The 18,262-nt window shown below is 32.6% G+C and overlaps 3 protein-coding genes across 12 annotated transcripts; 2 read left to right on the top strand and 1 right to left on the bottom strand.

The window, feature by feature from the left end:
- The first annotated feature begins 5,426 nt into the window (after nucleotides 1-5,426).
- LOC117612059 (uncharacterized) lies at nucleotides 5,427-9,091 on the top strand. Of its 7 annotated transcripts, XR_004583294.2 has the most exons (9): nucleotides 5,468-5,606; nucleotides 6,695-6,835; nucleotides 6,998-7,115; nucleotides 7,216-7,377; nucleotides 7,443-7,676; nucleotides 7,763-7,894; nucleotides 7,964-8,136; nucleotides 8,608-8,718; nucleotides 8,908-9,091. XR_004583294.2 is itself a non-coding variant. In XM_034340742.2 (8 exons), exons 2-8 carry the CDS (start codon nucleotides 6,699-6,701, stop codon nucleotides 8,981-8,983), a joined length of 1,032 nt encoding a protein of 343 aa, XP_034196633.2. In that variant the 5' UTR covers nucleotides 5,427-5,516; nucleotides 6,695-6,698; the 3' UTR covers nucleotides 8,984-9,091. The 7 variants fall into 7 exon arrangements, 6 of the variants coding, with proteins under 6 accessions (XP_034196633.2, XP_034196630.2, XP_034196632.2 ...); XM_034340742.2 differs by lacking the exon at nucleotides 8,608-8,718 and having other exon boundaries at nucleotides 5,427-5,516; XM_034340739.2 differs by lacking the exon at nucleotides 8,608-8,718 and having other exon boundaries at nucleotides 5,469-5,606.
- Nucleotides 9,092-9,098: 7 nt separating this feature from the next.
- LOC117612061 (N-acetyltransferase family 8 member 3) lies at nucleotides 9,099-10,661 on the bottom strand. The gene is made up of 2 exons (XM_034340745.2): nucleotides 9,959-10,661; nucleotides 9,099-9,760 (listed from the first exon to the last, which is right to left on the bottom strand). Exons 1-2 carry the CDS (start codon nucleotides 10,255-10,257, stop codon nucleotides 9,250-9,252), a joined length of 810 nt encoding a protein of 269 aa, XP_034196636.2. The 5' UTR covers nucleotides 10,258-10,661; the 3' UTR covers nucleotides 9,099-9,249.
- A 277-nt stretch (nucleotides 10,662-10,938) lies between these two features.
- On the top strand, nucleotides 10,939-17,802 carry LOC117612058 (KH domain-containing, RNA-binding, signal transduction-associated protein 3). 4 transcript variants are annotated; one of them, XM_034340737.2, is made up of 8 exons: nucleotides 10,939-11,309; nucleotides 11,967-12,088; nucleotides 12,156-12,272; nucleotides 12,363-12,675; nucleotides 12,833-12,947; nucleotides 13,029-13,148; nucleotides 14,061-14,161; nucleotides 17,480-17,802. In XM_034340737.2, the coding sequence occupies exons 1-8, from the start codon at nucleotides 11,105-11,107 to the stop codon at nucleotides 17,485-17,487; spliced, it is 1,101 nt and encodes a 366-aa protein (XP_034196628.1). In that variant the 5' UTR covers nucleotides 10,939-11,104; the 3' UTR covers nucleotides 17,488-17,802. The 4 variants fall into 4 exon arrangements, with proteins under 4 accessions (XP_034196628.1, XP_034196626.1, XP_034196629.1 ...); XM_034340735.2 differs by lacking the exon at nucleotides 17,480-17,802 and adding an exon at nucleotides 15,305-16,559; XM_034340738.2 differs by having other exon boundaries at nucleotides 10,940-11,309; nucleotides 14,085-14,161; nucleotides 17,480-17,800.
- The last annotated feature ends 460 nt before the right edge of the window (nucleotides 17,803-18,262 follow it).

Raw genomic sequence — 18,262 nt, 5'->3', positions numbered from 1 at the left:
CAAGCATAGTTATGATCAACACTTTGCGCTTACAAAGTGACGCGATCCTCGTTTGATCTAGCACTTTAACTAATTTGATGGTACGGATACTTTTAACCCTTTGCTGCTCAAATTTGTAATATTTGTGTAAATAAATGATTAATGTATTTGGACGATATTCGTTTTATGATGTACTCTATAATCTTAATTATTATGGTACTTGGTAGTATAAAACAAGATCATTGATAATATCTATAGTAAAAGAGTAACCATTTGTTAAGATAAATTTGACTTGAACACATTGTGCAGAGAAAACTAAACGAACCACGCGTAATCAATGGAACGGCAATCCACTGTTCCACTTCGTTAATGAAACTGATATAACGTTCGAAATGAGATGCAAATGGCCCAGGGTGTGGTTGAAATGCAGATACGAGCAGCGGAGTTTTTATTTACAACCACTGTAACGAGACCGACCAGCATAATGCGTTTTTTTCAAATGGATCGCTCGTATTTCTCTTCGTTGCCCGATGTATTTCCCTTGTCACTTTCCCCCTACCTTTCCCGTTTTTCTTCGCCATTTATCAATCTTAGCAAGGCGGTTCTTTAAAGATTTAAAATGGATGACATATTGATTCGAAGTATGATTGACGTAAACTCACTCAAACTTTCTTAAATTTACAGGATATTTGCTTCTCCTGGTTAGTCGATTGAAAAAGTATCTACATTTTTGATTAAATTAAGCAGCCACGACGGGAAAGAATTTCTGATTAGTTTTAGATTTATGATCGTCTGAGAAGAATGAAGTAAAGAAATTAGAACTAATTTGGAGAAAGATTTATAATACTTGTGATACACTTGAGAATTCTGATGATTGATTACAAATTAATTATTACAATTGAAATATAGAATTTATTAATTTCTTAATTTTGATAATTATTTCAATAAAATGAAATAATTGAAAACGAAAATATTGACACGACCTTTTGAAATTCCTCGATCAGAATAATTGAATAAGAATCACAAGATGAACAATTACAATTTCTAAAAAGTAGCAATTAAAAGAAAATGCAAATATTGAGATATTGGACCTAGTGATTTGTGTGTAAATGTAAAATATAAATAAAAGATCTATTCCTCAGTTTTTTACCAGTAATGTACTTTGGTGAATTAAATTTAAAGTGTTGTGTCTACATTTTAGTCAGAGTATTACGGCACGTCGATTTTCAGGCGACGAAGAAGGGAGAATTGTGCGGCGGATAATATTTGAGTTGTCGAAGACCATCAAGCCCCGTCGTAAGGGGTACGAGGATGAAGGTTGTAGGTTAAGTAAGTGGTTAGGAAGACGGCGTTGCCGAGTAATGGAATAAAAACACTCGACCCCGATGTCACCATCATTGATCTGGGAAGCATTATCTTTCGCCTTTACGTCGGCTGAGCGGATACAAATTACGTCAAAAATTTCATTGAACGACGTTCGTCACTCGACACTTTATGAACATAATAAATGTCGGTCGTACGAAAACCCATTAACGATCTGATTATACGCTATTATTAATCCCTTGTCATTGCATTTTTATAAAAATCTTTAAAGATTTACGCATTGAATGTCTAGTAAAATGAGGACATTAGCAATTATTATTAACAATCCTTAATTATTCTATTTGCCATGATATTCTGCTTCCATTGATTGACCGAATTCGTGAAATGAATCGTATAAATTATGCATCAACCCTAACTTATAATTTTACATGTAGCTTCAACAAAATGATAAATTTTAACTAAAAATTTGTAGTTGAGAAAGGTTTCATTATCTCGTGAAATTTTTTAAAATAAAGTAAGGGTTAAAGACGAACTAATCACCGATGAATTAAATCACAGATCAGTGTAAACGTAGAATGTTCATTAATGTGCACAATGCCGAACGCATACGTAGGTGCCACGTAATAGTACGTGTTTCGCAACCCTTTTATAGGTCGGTGACTGCTTTCGATACCCTATACGCCGGACTGTAATTAGTCTGTAGGACTGGATCCAGCTCTCAATGAACCTTCAATGAGCGCTACTAATGACGACCGGATGACGCATCCGGAATGTCTGTTTAAATGATAGTATGCTAATCCAATGGCAAGCATTTCTCTCGTGTGGATATCACGAGACGCATCTGATCCTCTGTTTCAGTTATCATCGCTCTTTCTCGTTGTCCTCGTAATAACGTAGGTACAGAACACGGTAATATGTATGTATAATACTGTCATTAAAGAAAGTATTCTAATGAATTGAAATTATACCCAATTTTTCAAAATAATAATTAAACTAAAGTAAAATGGGAATCTTACAAATATAGATATAGACGAGATTATAAAGGAAATGTTTAAGGAAAGTGTAAGAAAATTTTCATTTCCGCTATTTTATTATGCTTTCCTATTTTTTAGTAAAATTTTCTGAATTTTTTCTACACCCCTAAAATTCTTTTTTGATGAATGTACGGGGACTTCTCTTTGCAATAAAAGTCTAATGAAATTTGAAATAGTAAAATTCCACAACATTTCTATATATTTGAAATAGTATATTACACCTACTTATAAACGTAATCCCGTCATGTACACATTGCGCAATTTTAGCGCAGGTTTGATCATTTCTCTCGGAGCATCGACAACTTGACACTCGTAGCGAGTTCGATATTTGATCTAATACCGTGATAGATTTACACGCGTGAGATATAGGAAGGGAACCGTGGAGGAATACGAATTCCCTTGCGATCCAAGAAAAGCAGGCGAAAGACAACGAAAAACGTAAACAGTGACTTAAATCACCGTACACGCCTGGGGGAGAGATCGAAACACGTCGTACGTCGTAGGATACCCCGGCGAACGTGGCGGAATGATGAGGTGTCGCGCTAGAATAGAGAAGAAGGACTTTCCGGTCCGCTATTCCATCCGATTCCGTAATCCATTCTGGATACCGACGGCATCCTGCTTCCTGTTTTCGTCCTTTTTTTTCACCCACCCCCCGTCCTCCCGCCCTTTCGATCGTTCGCCGAGGACGTTCAGGGATAGGATACAGGACATCAGTCTTATCTGTCTTCGCGTTCGTTCAGGGTCTGCAGATTCCACGAGGAAATTCCTCGCTCGATTCGTCCTCGCGTTCAATACAAACGTCGTCCTCGGCTTCGTCGCCTGTTCTCGCCTCGTGGAATCCTCAACATTCAAATATTCCTTTACGGAATGAAGGGCGAAGGAAATTGAAGAAACGAAAAGGAAACGAAAGAGAAGGATCCGAACGAGGAGGGGGTTAAAAAGAAAACGAGCAGGTGTAGGTGATCGGTATAAAAGGAAAATATGAAACGAACAAAGAGGAGGACGCGAGGGTGAGCGGCGCGATGGAAACGGAGACTAAAATTAGAATAGCGGCGGACCAAAGGGGGAAGGGGAGGTTCAGAGAGTACGGTAGAAAATCGAAAAGGTGGTTAAAGTCGGGAGGACGGTGAAACGAGCGAGAGAGCCGGGACAGCTACTCGCGAGAGGTTGGGTGTACACCGGGGCTCGCATTCCAAGCAGACTTGGTGAACCGGGTTCATTATTTTCTCGTTATAAGTTTCTACAACTCGAGCTTGTTGTCGTAACGCTGTTAACGCGGACGCGTCGCGAATTGTTAAAGCGGTGGCGAACGATCGGCGCGCGTATATATTCGGCGGCTTCCTTAAACCCCGCGTCACGCGCCACCCTACTACACTACGTTCCTTTTCATCCCATGCTGCTCTCCGCCATCACTCACCCCCCTGCGCCTTCTCACTCTGCTTTGCTCCCCTTTATCCCGTTCCTCTTTTTTTTTTCGTTTATTAATAAACGAGCTGGTGTCACTTGCCTCAGTCCGCCTCTCTTTTCCCTATCTGTCTCTCTAACTTCATCTATCTTTCTCTAGTTCGGGACGAGAAAACCTATCGGTGACTCGACGAAAGGCCAATACTCGTCTCATTGTTCCTTTACGATACCCAACGGAATTATTGAACAACCCTGTGACTTGATGTATTGCCTCCACCATTCTTTCGAACAAAGCGATAAAACGTTACCACTGGAAAGTGAAACATAGTCGCGAGTAGTAGATTATTTGTAGACGATCATGCCTGACGACGTCGCTTAAACGGCGATTTTAATTGCACCCCTTTGACTGTTACGCGATCTCTACCTCCCCCAATTTCAAACCGATTTCTATGCTGTTTTAGTCCATTCATGCTGGCGGAGGCGTGAATACCGTAATCAGCGAGTAATAATAGAATAAATTGTGAATACTATACAAAATGCATCTATGTAATTATTATAAAAATAACTACCCAATCTCAAACTTCGCATTTTTGACTTTCTTTAAAAAAAAAGGAAAATGAGGAGAAGATTTTGCAAATCTGTTTACACCATCAAATTCGTCGTTCGAAAACACAAATTTCATCAATTTACACCATTTCTATATCTCTAATAGTTTTCAATATATTCATCGAAATAGGTCATGCCCCCCCAGCTTTGGTGGCTGATTTCACCTAGGTATAAAAAATATGTGTCTGATATTTTTACGAAAACTACATTATAGCGAAGTTTCATTAAAATCGGAGATTGACACTTCGATATGTTCCCTTGTAAGATTAAGTTATAAACCAAAATAGATTGATATTCAATATATTCATTCCACGTGTCTGTTTCTGATATAAAATACCTTCATAACCTACTCTAATGGAAGCTACGGAAAGTGATAAATCATCGATAAACTTTTTAAGAATGGCGGAACAGTTGTAAACAAATTCGTTGTAGAATTGAAAACGTTAAAATGCTATCCAGACCGGAACAGCACGATTCGGTTCGAATCAAGGGGCGCAAATGAGTGGAGCGATATTAAAATCTACGTGGGCAACAGATGGGCCTCGATAGCTTTACGGTGTTCGAGCCAATAACGAAAATCATTAAATTAGCTTTAACCGCCGGTGCACGGTGCACTGTTAACTGCGTACTAATTTTATTATTTAGTATTCGCATAAAAATCCCCGAATTCCCTTCGTTACTTTCAGTTCGTAGCGATACGTTTTATTTCGTTACTAGTTTCGCATTCACGCCAACAGCATAGGTTGGAGGATCAAATTTAAAACGTTTATGCACTTGCATGAATCAAAAGCTACGAATAATTACAATATTATGATTGACGGTATATTACTCACCACATTTGTAGCAGGGATTACACTAATAAACGATATTTTCTTCATTAAGATCACAAATTAACACTCGCGCCTTATTCGTTCGAAGCACCGGACGCCATATTGGATTTAACTCTGTCGAAACAGCAGTTTTGGCGGCAAACGTAATTTATCTGTCATCGGTAATGCAATTTCCTTTAAAGTTTCTTTGCATTCGGATCAATAAAACAGACATGATATTAGAACTGTAGTTCAAAAGGATGGCAATAGAGGAGTACATATCAAAATTTTTGTCTATAAAATCGAGAACCTGCGTCGCTTATTCAGTACTGGTGCTGGTTCCTCCTCTCGAGTGTTGGTTTGTAGAATTGTGTTAAAGTTGTTTAACGGGTGCAAAAGTTTGACAAATGAGTAGAAAATTTTGTTTATTTGCAAATACGCTAAAAAAGTAATATTCATTTATTCACAATTGAATTTGATATGTGGTGACGGAGTACTAAAGTATATATAAAAGTATTGGTTCGAGTTATATGATACGTGTTTATTGAGTACTCATTCTTATTAATCCAGGTTGTTTGCAATTGCAGCTTAGCAGATATACCTTAGCTTAATGATAATACTATCTTGACATGTTAATTGATTACTTCCAACTTTCACAAAAATATATACAATATCTTATTCTTCAACTTCAAGAGCCCTTGAACATTAATAATATAAAAACAAAATATATTTTACGTGCATATAAATAGCCTGTTTATTTACATTATATAACTGTGCATTGTAAATAATAAGTATGAAAATTTTCATTTATATTCTAACATCCGAAATATTAATAATGATGAAATGAATGCAAGTAGAATTTTTAATTTATTATTGATGATATTTATAAAATTTGGTAATAAAAATTATTCGATAATTATTAGAAAGTTCTATTAAAAGTTTTGTCTCTTGTTTTAATTTTTTACGAGATTTAAGAGCAAAAAAAGAGAAAGTAAGAGATAAAACTAAAAATAAGTAAAATAGAGATAAAAGACTACAAACTTTTTAGATAGGTGGAATCAAACAAATTTTGTTTACGTTTAGAATAGATCAAGAAAGAATATCAGTACATACTTACGTATTTACTTTATAATAAAAATACTAAAAAGAAAACGATAATGCTCTTGGTGGGGCACAAGCGACTTTTTTTCTCTTTATTGTAACAGTTTCAATATCTCCTAAACTTTTATTTTAAAAAGTGATTTATTATCTGTTCTAATTCAATTTATTTACAGATAACAATATACAATTCTAATTATACTCGTACTTATCAAATATTAAGAAAAATCGTCTTAATAAATTTCTTAGTTCCTACTTGCTTTCAGATTTTTATTATTTTAAATATATTTTTGCGATAGACACTGGAATATCAAATCCTTTAATTTTAAAATTAACTTTTATTTGTCTGTTTAAATAAATCGAATGAAAAAAACAAATTCGCATAAATAAATGATATTCTTCTACTTGTAATTGACTGAATTTATTAATAACACTTAGAAAAATGTTACCGCCGACTTACGTCGAAGGTTTTCACGACCTGAAAGCTGTGAAAACAATGGAATATAGGCCACTTGGCAAAACCGGCTTATTAGTTAGTAAATTATCACTTGGTGGTGGAATATTTGGTTGCCATTATGGGTTAGTTATTACAAATAATTCTAATAAATAAACTCCATACAATTAAATGTCTACGATATCATTCTGCGTACATCCAGAAATTGTAAACATTACATAAATTTTGTAAAAGAATTTTTAAAAACCTTCTTATTATCTTTTTAATACATTTTATTGCGTCGATAGAGAATTCGATGAAGAAGAAGCTATTGAAGTAATACGTCAAGGCATCAAGCAGGGAATTAATTATATTGATACTGCACCATGGTATGGCCAAGGCCGTTCTGAGACCATCATTGGAAAAGTACTTCAATATTTTCTTTTAAATAAACAACGCCCATATTACGTACAAATTACTTTTCCAAAAATTATGTTTAACATTCGTATTGTCATATTAATTTTAGGCTCTCAAAGACATTCCTCGTCAAGCATATTATATCGCGACAAAAGTCGGAAGATATGAATTAAATTACGAAAATATGTTTGATTTCTCGAAAGAGAAAACTAGAAACAGTTTCAATAAAAGTTTAAAACTTCTCGATTTAGATTACGTGGATGTCATACAGGTAATAAAACATTTTTCAACTCCTCATTTAACTTCGTTGATTACTGAATTCTTTGATACACACAGGTTCACGACATTGAATTTGCACAAAGCTTGGACGTAATAATTACCCAAACTTTACCGGAATTATCGAGGAAAGTTGCGGAGGGTAAAGCGAAACACATTGGTATCACCGGATATCCGGTATCGGTTTTAAAAAAATGTATCGAGAAAAGTAATATTAACATAAGTGTAATCCTAAGCTATGCAAGATACACGTTAATAGACAATACTTTGTGCGAATACATTCCATTTTTTAAGGTACAATTTTACCACAGTGTAATAAATTAATTACATAACATAATAGATAAATATGTCATATATTTTTTCTAATTTTTCTAATTTAGAAGCACAACATTGGCATAATTAATGCTGCAGCACCATGTATGGGATTATTAACTAATAATGGTCCACCATCTTGGCATCCAAGTTCGGATAATACGAAAAAGATATGCGCAGAGGCTGGAAATTATTGCAAGGTGAAAAAATATACCTTTAGTATTTAATAAAAATATTTTAACTACCATATTGAAAGATTATATTTCCAGGAGCATGATACTGAATTAGCAAAATTAGCATTATGGTACACTATGCAATGTGAAGACATAGCCACTTACCTGGTTGGAATTCAAAACTTAAAAGAATTGAAGATGAACCTTAATGTACTTAAAAATGGCATTACAGAAAGGGAGGAAACTCTATTACAAGAAGTTCAAGAAAAGTGAGTATAATAATAAATTAGTAAGACAATATTATTATCTTTGCATAATCATGAGGAAAATGTATCATGTTATTAATAATTAATATTATTTAATGATCTTTATAAGAACTATATGAAAGTATAAAAATACAATTATTCTGTGACAAAGATTTGCTATTATGATCAACTGTATGGAGCTTATTTGTAATGGTTTTTCATATTATATTAAACATTTCATACTGTGTTGAGGCTATTACCAAGATTCATTGCAAGAATAAGGCAATGCTGTTTAATGAATTGTATGTATTAAGTTATATACAAAATTCAGGCTAAAGTAATGTTTCAGGAAATAATTTGAAAGAAAGCATGCCTTATCTTGCATCCTCCCAGCCCTTTCATACTACTTATTCAAGTTCTTTTGTAGAGTATTCTGTTATAAAATCTAAAGTCACATATCTTGAAAAATAAATGCTCTCTTCTATGTGCCCCTAGTTCCAGCTATCAGAGTTTTTTAAAGTGTCTAATGTAGGATTATATCTTATCCATACATTTCTGTGATACATAAGTCTTCAGACTTTCATATAATACTTCATCTCTAAGTTGGTGAGTTATTAAAGTAAAAATTCCTGCATAACACAAGAATCATTTTCATAATACTGCTAACAAAATGAATTGAAAATTCATTAAGTAGTGAAATAACGCCAGTCCATAAAGCTCATAAGTGACTAATGCTGCTTCTTTACATACTACAAATATATATGTATAAATAAAATAATTTTTCTATTATTTCAGATACATTAGTAAAATAACAGAACGACATTGGGAGAATAACGAGGTTCAAATATATTGGAAAAATGTAAGAAAGTAAGAAAATATATTTTGTTACATTCTTCTATACATATGATTCATGCAACATAAAGTTATATTTTGTTGTTATATTAAATGTTGAATTATATAATAAACATTTATTACCACATTATACTTTCAATATGTTTCTATATAAAATATAAGTAGTTCTATTTAATTAGTTATAAATTTAACTTTTAGAAACATTTTCTCTGGAAATATATGTTTGAGTTTATGAATGTATCAAAAATTCAGCTCAAGCATTAGATCAAATATCAGATCTAATTCTTATTGATTAAGCATTGATCTGTTGTATTCGGTAGGCACATAATCATCTTCACCAGGTTTAATCTGATATGTCAATTCATACATTAATGTAGATATGAGTGGACCCAATATAGGTTTATGATACATTTGTTGCAACTCGAAACCTTTTTTAAGACATAGTTCTCTTCCACCTTCTGTATATTCAGAAGCAACAATATTAGCACAGCTATACCCTTGATCCATAGCAAACTGTACAGCAACATTAATTAAACATGAAGCTATTCCTTTCCTTCTATATCTCTCATGTACATAGAGTCTTTTGATCCATGCACCTTTGTCTAATCTATGACTTTTACACAAAGCAACAGTTCCTACAATCCTTTTTATTTGAGATGAAATATCAATGTTTGAATCACGAAACTGCTGTTCTGTCATAATGGTGTAATGTATATTCTTTGGATCATTTGTCATTAGGTAAGGTTCAAATGCTTCAGCAACCCAACAGCATGAAAATGCATTGGACATGTACATCCTGTTGTAATAGATGATGCAGTTTATACAATGAAATTTCTTCCGTTAAAATTGTTTTACTTCATTTAACTTTTTATGTATATGTACTTTTAAGCTCATAAAAAATATGAGATATTAAGCAATAGCAAAGAAGCTGATAATTTTAAATAATTATTAAAATGAATAGAAATGAATGCACATAAATAAAAGGAAACTTTACCTTGGTATATTAGAAACTTCTTCACTAACTTCCATAGTTTTCGCAGTGAAAGCTATGTAAGTTCCAACATACACAAGAAAAATAACAAGGGGTATAACTAAGAAACAAACTGTGAGAGGCAATCCAAAGAAAATGAACATTATAGCGGCGAATAGTATCATCAACTGGAATGTTAATTCCTTTAATACAATTCCAAAAAATGTTGAGCTTAAAGATGACATAACACCGGATTTTGCTAACTCTTTACAGTGAATTTCATCACCCGGCTTATAGTTTCGTATTACTACTATATGACTCATTTTTAAAATATTTGTTTACACTAATTTACGACTTTTATACATAATTAAAAACCGAAAACGTACATTATCATCTTGCGAGGTTACGTTCAATAATTTACTTATGCTAATATTTTCGATATTCTCGCCATCTGTACATAATAAAAACACCTATTCACCAACTTATAACATACTCAAAATTTGGAGAAATCATAGAACATATCTATTAAATACTTTTGAATTATTTTCTCTTATTAGATTAGATAAATATATATTATTACTTCCTAGCTCCAAATATTTCATTCAGTTAAAAAGGATATGAGGAGATGGGACTTCCCTCCATCAACTTGACTCACGACTCACTCTATACAACTTCTCCATGACAGAAGAGGATAGTATTTCTCTGTCTAAAACTCCGTTCATATCTACCGGCATACAATGTTTCAAAATTGAAAGCAAATTAAAAAACTTAAGTTCATAACAAATAAACAGATTTTAACTAAAAATGAGTTAGTCTAATAGTAGGAGATTCCCCCTACATCCCATTAAATTTAGTATGTTTCTGAATATATATAGATAGTGTTTAAATTATAAAGAAAGATATCTTATTACATTAGAGTATTGAACTTATGTTAGATTACATATAGATATTATCTGAATAATCTAAGAGTAACAAGTGAGTCAGTATATGCATGAATATACACCTTAAGGTTTGTAAGAGATGGAATAGTGAGCGTTCAGCCATTGTAACTTTGCTGTAAACTCACGTCTGCTCCGTTTAATGATCAGCTTCCGTCTTTTACCTGACTAACAAAACCGTTATTTTTTTCTGTTTATCACTACCGAAGTATTTGATAAGAGGGTATCAGTCATGAGTGATAGACAGAGCAACGGTGAGTACAAATATCAAAGAGATGAAAATGCCGACGTTAAAGTAAGAGTATCATCGGAGAAAGAACGAGATGAAAAAGAGCATCAAGTTGACAAAGCCGGAGAATATGTTCGGGAGCTTTTGCAAGAAAAAGTTGAATTGGATTCGCAGAAATGGCCTAATGCAACTAGACTACTCGATCAAGGTAATATTTATTGTTGTAATTACATTAGTATTCACCTTCTTTTTTTATTTTAGCTCCATTATTATTACTATTCTCATTGATGTGTCCTATTTTGTTGCAAATTTGTTTTTCTTGTATTAGTGTTATGCTTATTTCCCATGCAGTTTTAATCTCTTATTCCATACAATTTTATGGTTAGGCTAAATAAGTCTAATGAGTGATGCTTAAGGTTAGGCTTGTCATTCATAACTTCAATTAAGTTGATTAATTGTCCACAGTTACCTTTAAGTATTGTTACCTTTATAAGTTAAGTGTGTCAAATGAAATGTATATATACATATATTACTTAATATCAATTTATTTTATAATAGACATTATTAACAGATAACTTTTTACTTTTATAGTAGCTATTATTTTTTGTTTATTAATGTAAAATTAGAAATACAAGTCATACCCGTTTCAATATATTAATGAAATACAGTACTTAAAATTTTTAGGTACTTTTATTATTAAGTATACTTTTTATTTAAACATGTAATTACTTGTTTATTAACATTTCTGTAATAAATAAATTAATGTACGTTTAATTGATTTATTCACCTGAAGAAAATGAAATAATGTTCGAAATCATGATAATGAAAATAATCTCGAATCAAAGGTGAATGATTTATTCTACAGAAATTCAGAAGACTCAAGCCATTGGAAAACCAGTAAGGGATCCGAAATATGTAGATATTTATCGCGAAAAACCGATTCGTGTTTCGGTTAAAGTATTGGTACCTGTTCGGGAACATCCAAAGGTAATCGCGTTCTTTTTATGCTCTTTATGCAAATAGGAATAAACTTATACAGTAATATTACTTCCAGTTTAATTTCGTTGGAAAGTTATTGGGTCCCAAAGGTAATTCTATGAAACGTTTGCAAGAAGAAACGATGTGTAAAATGGCGGTGCTAGGACGAGGATCAATGAAAGATCGTCAAAAGGTAACTACCACAATTTATCCGGATAAAAGGATTTAAAAAATAATAACATAAAGAAATTTTTGAGTACCGCTGAAGTTACTGTTCATTTAGGAAGAAGAATGCCGTATGTCTCTTGATCCAAAATATGCTCATCTTTCGGATGATCTTCACGTTGAGATAACAGCTCTAGCACCTCCTGCGGAGGCTTATGCCCGTATCGCGTTCGCATTGGCCGAAGTTAGGAAGTATTTGATTCCTGATAATAACGATAATATACGTCAGGAACAAATGCGAGAAATGGAGATGAGCATGACCGATGATCCAACGAGTGCCGACGACAGAAGGCCTTCTATAAGAGGCGTGCCAAGTGGCGGTGGAATACTGAGACCCACTGCAAGACCTACGATGCCACGATCTTCCAGAGGTAATTAAGATGATGGAGAAACAGTGATACATCACTGGAATATTGCCAGTAGCTAATTTAGTTTCTTACAATCTATCCTCTGGATAATGTCTTAAGGTTCAAAGTAAAAAATACTATGATTTGGCTATCTATGTATTTTTTAATATTTTTAATTTAGCGGCTATACTTCCACCACCTTCTAGTCGAGGGCCAATTTCGCGTCAAGTATCAGCAAAAAGTAAAGTCTTCTCCATTTTGGACCGCGCTAGAGTTGCTATGGATCAGAGCTATGGGTAAGAGTTTATGTTTATCCACTAAAGATGGATGTTCTTTCAAATGTTTTTTAAAACGTATGGAAATTGTTTTATTTTTAGTTACGAGACTGCTACCCCTCCTCCAAGCAATCGCGTTGGATCCCATCATGATTATGATTATCACACGTCTACCAGTGGTAGTAGTCGATATGGAGATCGGCATTACACATCGGCGTCGGGGTAAGTATAATACACATTTTGTTAGAGAGGGTTATTAATAATACTTTTCTAATTTCCGCAAGAATATGTCTCTCTTATCAAATGCTAAGTTTCTTCACTATTCGTGATTTCTAGTTTATTCATATTTTTGAAAATTCTTAGCTACTTCTGTAGCAGATCAATATGAATATTAAAAATTTAAATAGATAATAGTTTGTGAAATATTCTTTCTCTATCTCAAACCGTTTCCGAATTAGCTGGTTGGAGGTCGAACTTTGGTTACACCTTCTGAACTTGAATTATTTCAATTAAATCAAAAGATAATGTCAATATTCAAATTCGAGCTTATCTTTAGAGATATTGTTCTTTAACCCTTTGACTGCTATGGACGCAGATATGCATCAGGTGAAAGCTGTCGATGACGACTATGGGCGCACATATACGTCCATAGTATGTTTCTTGTGTATCTTAATTATAATCAAATAAAAATTATTAATGCATATTACTAATTACATACCATATGTTATTAGATTATAATGATGTAATAAAGCAATGAAAAAATAAATTGAGAAATGAAATGAAATAAAAAAGAAAAATGATAAGTGTCATTGACTTAATTCTTATTTCGTACACATAAAACGTTTAAGCCTGGAGTACCCAGCAGTCAAAGGGTTGAAATGTATCAGTATCTCCGATACCTCTGTTTTACTCGTTCGTAAGACTTTCCTCTTGCATCTCGTAATTGATCCATCCTAAGTTCAACATGTGTGTGGCAGTCAATTGTAACAAACAAAACATTTGAAGTTAAGTTTGTATTTTTTTTTTCATCGTGAAATTAACAGTTGATGCAACTCGTACTTTTCTTCACTGACTATACGATGTGTAGAATAATTTAGTTGTTTAATGTGCCATGTACTTTTATACGTCATTTAGACATGATATGTATCCTTCCTCGAGGTACACGACTTACGAGTACGATGACGATGCTGTCCCGCACTCTTCGCACGACTACTACGAAACATCCGAATATCCAGGTAATGTACTACTTTTTTTTCTCATTACTGTTTCCTTAGTATACAAATTTAACAATTAATTAAATATAAATTACCGTAAATATTCGCATGCGTGATGTGCACAACGTTAACATAATTCCCGTTAAAATATCTTAATACATTAATTTATACGTAAATTAAATATTCCAAATTGAATCACATTGAACGAGCAATTTGATAATCTAAAAATCTTTGAAAAATTATCGGAGCATGAAATAGACAATAAAAATTAGTTTAACATACTTAAAGTTCTTAAGTAGAGACTTAAACATATCAGAATCCTAAAAAGTAAAAAAAAAAAGATTAATATAATGGCTTATAGCTGTAATAATTAACTCTTGTAATTTCTTGAACTTTTGCAACAATTTCATAATTAAATCGAACAAATATAAGAAGTATAAAACGATGATTATTGTATTAATGAAATGCGTATTGTTCCTTTAAAATTGAAATACGTTCTCTTCCATACGTTGAATCGGAATTAACGAAATTTTCTATAATATTGAAAGCTAAAACGGTCATGGAATGGCTTCACATAACCGTGTGTGATCTTAATTGAGCTAAATCCTTCAGTCCTTTCACGATCAGTTCAATTATAGTCCGCGACATTTGACTAAATGTAGTGATACTTTTCTTGTGTTGCTGTCTACTGACAAGAGTTTCAAATTAATATATTCAGTTTCAACGGAAGATATTGCAAGTTCAGCAAAATAATCAGTGGATATTTTAACAACGCTGCAATACATAAAGTTAATTAAATATTGGCATACAGAGGAAGAAATAACTTATTTAGATTAACCGATATTATCACCTTCTATAAATATAATGAAGAGTATTTCGGGATATTTATCAACAAGAGTATATACGAATAATTGATACCTGATATAAATTATTATTCGTCGTTATTCATGATAAAAATATAGTATATTAATTTGAAATTCAATAGACAATATCATAGAAAAATTATGATTGCGTGCAATCAAATATCATGGACTATACGTTTCGAATTAACATAACGCTGTTGCTTCGCGTAGCATAGTTAGGAGAACATCCGATTAATAATATCGTCGTGGTGCATTAAATTAACTGGAATAATGCAAATGAATCACTCCATGAAATTCGCAGAGGAATCATCGAGCCGCGCATGGAAATCGTACAAGACGACAACGACATCGGGCTCAAGCTCGCGCTACCGCAACGCTCCGTATTCACGACCCTCCAAGTAAAAGAATCCCCCCCAAAAGAATCATCCAAAATTTCTCTTAATTTTTACGTACCCAAAACACCTGCTGAGACAATTTTTTTCATAGCTCTAAACGCGTAATCTTCAACCAAACGATATTACAACTTTTCATAGCATTGTGACGATCAGTCGAATCGGTACAGTAGATCCGTTCGATTCTCGAAGTTGCTTAGGCGATTTAGAATATCCGTTAGATTGATATTTACTCTTGTTTTCTGACGAGTACGTTTTGAGAGATGCTGTTTTGTGTTCGTGTCCATTTCTTTCCTTTCGCTGGTGAATTTCAGTGACGTGTGCTTTTCTAGCCACTGGATAAGTTGAAATACCATGAAAAGTGTCTCAGCGATTTCGATGTTTTTATCATGAATATTCGTCCCGTAGAAGGTCTGAATTAATTAATTTTATGTCGCAACATTCACGAGATCGACCATTGATCTTTTTATACCCGTTCCTTCGAATCCTTTTCATTTAATTTTTCTTCCAAATAAAAAAAAAAAAAAATCGTCACGTCAGAGTGGAAGGCTTGAGGACCAAGAGGATCGATGGAATGCAAACAAGTAAAATTGTGAAATAAAAAACCGTCGGAGCTGTGTCATGAAATTTCATTTTTTTCTATAGATTGAATGTTTCGTATCTCTTTTTGCTATTCCATTTTGTACATCTATCCTGGATAAGTTTTTGCATTTTTGTTTTGTGATTGGCAATATAGTTTGATGAAAAACTATAAAATATACATATAAATATTTTGAGAAGTTCGTTTTTATTCGCGATACTTCAATTAAAAGGAAAAGGTATTCTTTAGTTTTTAATACTTCACGCACTAAACATAGCTCGGACAGTCGTGTGTATTATAATAAATTAGCAATACATGTTTAAAAGAGAAAAATGAAGTAAATATTGTAAATTTACGAATGATTAAATAAGTTGCATACGATTATGCAAATTGTACCGTAATTCGTGTAATATTAATTGTGTATAGTGTTTAACTAATTAAAACAATTTAAAAAGAATATAAATAAGCTTTAACGAACACGTGTATAGTGACACGTGAAAAAATATACGAATTGATAAATTTCTGTACTTTATTGTAAAGATATGATATAGCATCAACGTTATAAAAAAACAAAAAAAAAGAAAGGAAGACATTGTAATCTTGTAACTATTCAGTATAAGTAGCAGCTCCGCTTTAGCTATTAGGAAGAGTAGGTGAAGAATCATATCTTGATTGAAAATTTATTTTTCAAGGATTATAATGGTATTAGTTTAAATTGCCAGAAATTCATAGTTTTCGAGATATTAATAAAAATTAGTACACTCGCAATCAAACTAAGCTTTTCAGCAATTCATCGGAAGCAGAAATTTTCAAAATCCTAATCTCAACGATATTAATATTAAAAGTGAACTACGAATTTTCGCTAATTTAGACTAACACTACTGTAATCTCAGAGATGTAAGTATTTGATCCAGGTATGATGCGTCTTCCTAACTTGTTATCCAAATGACTAAAGCCGTGCCACTGGCGCTATAAGTTCCATTCAAAGACATAAAATCAAATTAAAATTCTAATCAATTAACAGACAAAAAATAAATAAACATGTTTATCTATATACTAGTAATTATAACAGCCTGTTTACATTGGAATTTTCGTACTTAATTCTTCTAGAGATTAAAAAAAATGAAAAAAGAGAAAACGGCGAAGCGTTAATTAATATTAAGATGTGATGTGGAAACAATATAATAAAATCTATTTAACTTTCTTCTAAATGTTTTAATGTATCTTAACTACGTTAACATAGAAATGAAATAAAAATTAAAAAGAAAAATCGTATCAAATACTTATTATACAATATGTTAAATACCAAACGTGGTTTAATCTGTATTAAGTTTTAATCTCTGCACGTTATTTAAATTTTAATTAGTAATAAAATTGACATGTAGAAAAAAAAGATACTATCAATATGTTATCACGCGTATGTTTAATTCGATCTGTGTAAAGCTTCATTTGAAGCATTTGAAACATTTACTTTTAACATCTGTTTTTCGTGTATCCCTCTTAGGTGTATAGAAGAATAAGGAAGATCGCGCGGGAACGCGTTTTTCTGGGTCGAAATATTTTAATCTCCTGTTTCTCTGTTCAGTGGAGTTTCAAGTGCCTTCGTATCACGTGAGTATGATTGAATTTTTTAAGGTATTTTCGTCAGAGCGATAATTGAGTTTCGTGTACAGAGGGAAAAGTCCTATTGTTAATGTGGTTCGCTTATAATAATTTTTTGTTACAGTATATTCATCTCCATAACAGACTTTTATTCTTTGTTATATTGAGATTTGTAATTTCAGCGAAACGTTCCAGGATTTCTAGTATCATAATGAAATATTTTTATTTCATTGAAATAGTTTAACTCATTGATGAAGTTTAAAATTAGTTATGTGAACTGCAATTGAAATGTTTACCATTTAAAAAAATCTTCATTCCAGATTCAAAGTTAATTGTTTTTTATTCTATGATCGCGATTTTATTAACTTAATTTATTGAGGGTTTATAATAAAAAAACTGAGTTAAACTATTTTTCAGTTTCATGTTAAGATTGTTTAAGAGACAGATGAGCCAGTTCTAAAGCTTGGTGATAAAAGTATCAAGCTCCTCTTACATGCATAGTATAGGGTGTCTCAAAATGGTTGTGTAAAAAAAGTTCTTTAGATTGCAAAATGTTAGAAAACTTTTCTATTTCTTCCGAAACAGAAAACCTGCAGTGAACAACCTTTTTAAGATACCTAGTAAACTTTCTTTCTTAGTTACGTACAAAAATCTATGAGATAGTAAGACTTTCTTTCAGGAAACG

This window comes from Osmia lignaria, chromosome 15 (assembly GCF_051020975.1).
Source record: "Osmia lignaria lignaria isolate PbOS001 chromosome 15, iyOsmLign1, whole genome shotgun sequence".
Taxonomy (NCBI): domain Eukaryota; kingdom Metazoa; phylum Arthropoda; class Insecta; order Hymenoptera; family Megachilidae; genus Osmia; species Osmia lignaria.
This window is presented reverse-complemented; position numbering and strand designations above follow the sequence as displayed.

Bases quoted from the DNA above. Each gene is read 5' to 3' on its own strand.
- LOC117612061 (XM_034340745.2), bottom strand. From the start codon at position 10,257: ATGAGTCATATAGTAGTAATACGAAACTATAAGCCGGGTGATGAAATT. The intron at 9,761-9,958 runs GTAAAGTTTCCT...CTATTACAACAG, and splicing joins GAAGTTTCTAATATACCAAG to GATGTACATGTCCAATGCAT.
- LOC117612059 (XM_034340739.2), top strand. From the start codon at position 5,566: ATGAGTAGAAAATTTTGTTTATTTGCAAATACGCTAAAAAA. The intron at 5,607-6,694 runs GTAATATTCATT...AATAACACTTAG, and splicing joins TTTGCAAATACGCTAAAAAA to AAAAATGTTACCGCCGACTT. The intron at 7,116-7,215 runs GTACTTCAATAT...TATTAATTTTAG, and splicing joins CTGAGACCATCATTGGAAAA to GCTCTCAAAGACATTCCTCG.
- LOC117612058 (XM_034340735.2), top strand. From the start codon at position 11,105: ATGAGTGATAGACAGAGCAACGGTGAGTACAAATATCAAAGAGATGAA. The intron at 12,089-12,155 runs GTAATCGCGTTC...TATTACTTCCAG, and splicing joins CTGTTCGGGAACATCCAAAG to TTTAATTTCGTTGGAAAGTT. The intron at 14,162-15,304 runs GTAATGTACTAC...TGAAATTCGCAG, and splicing joins CGAAACATCCGAATATCCAG to AGGAATCATCGAGCCGCGCA.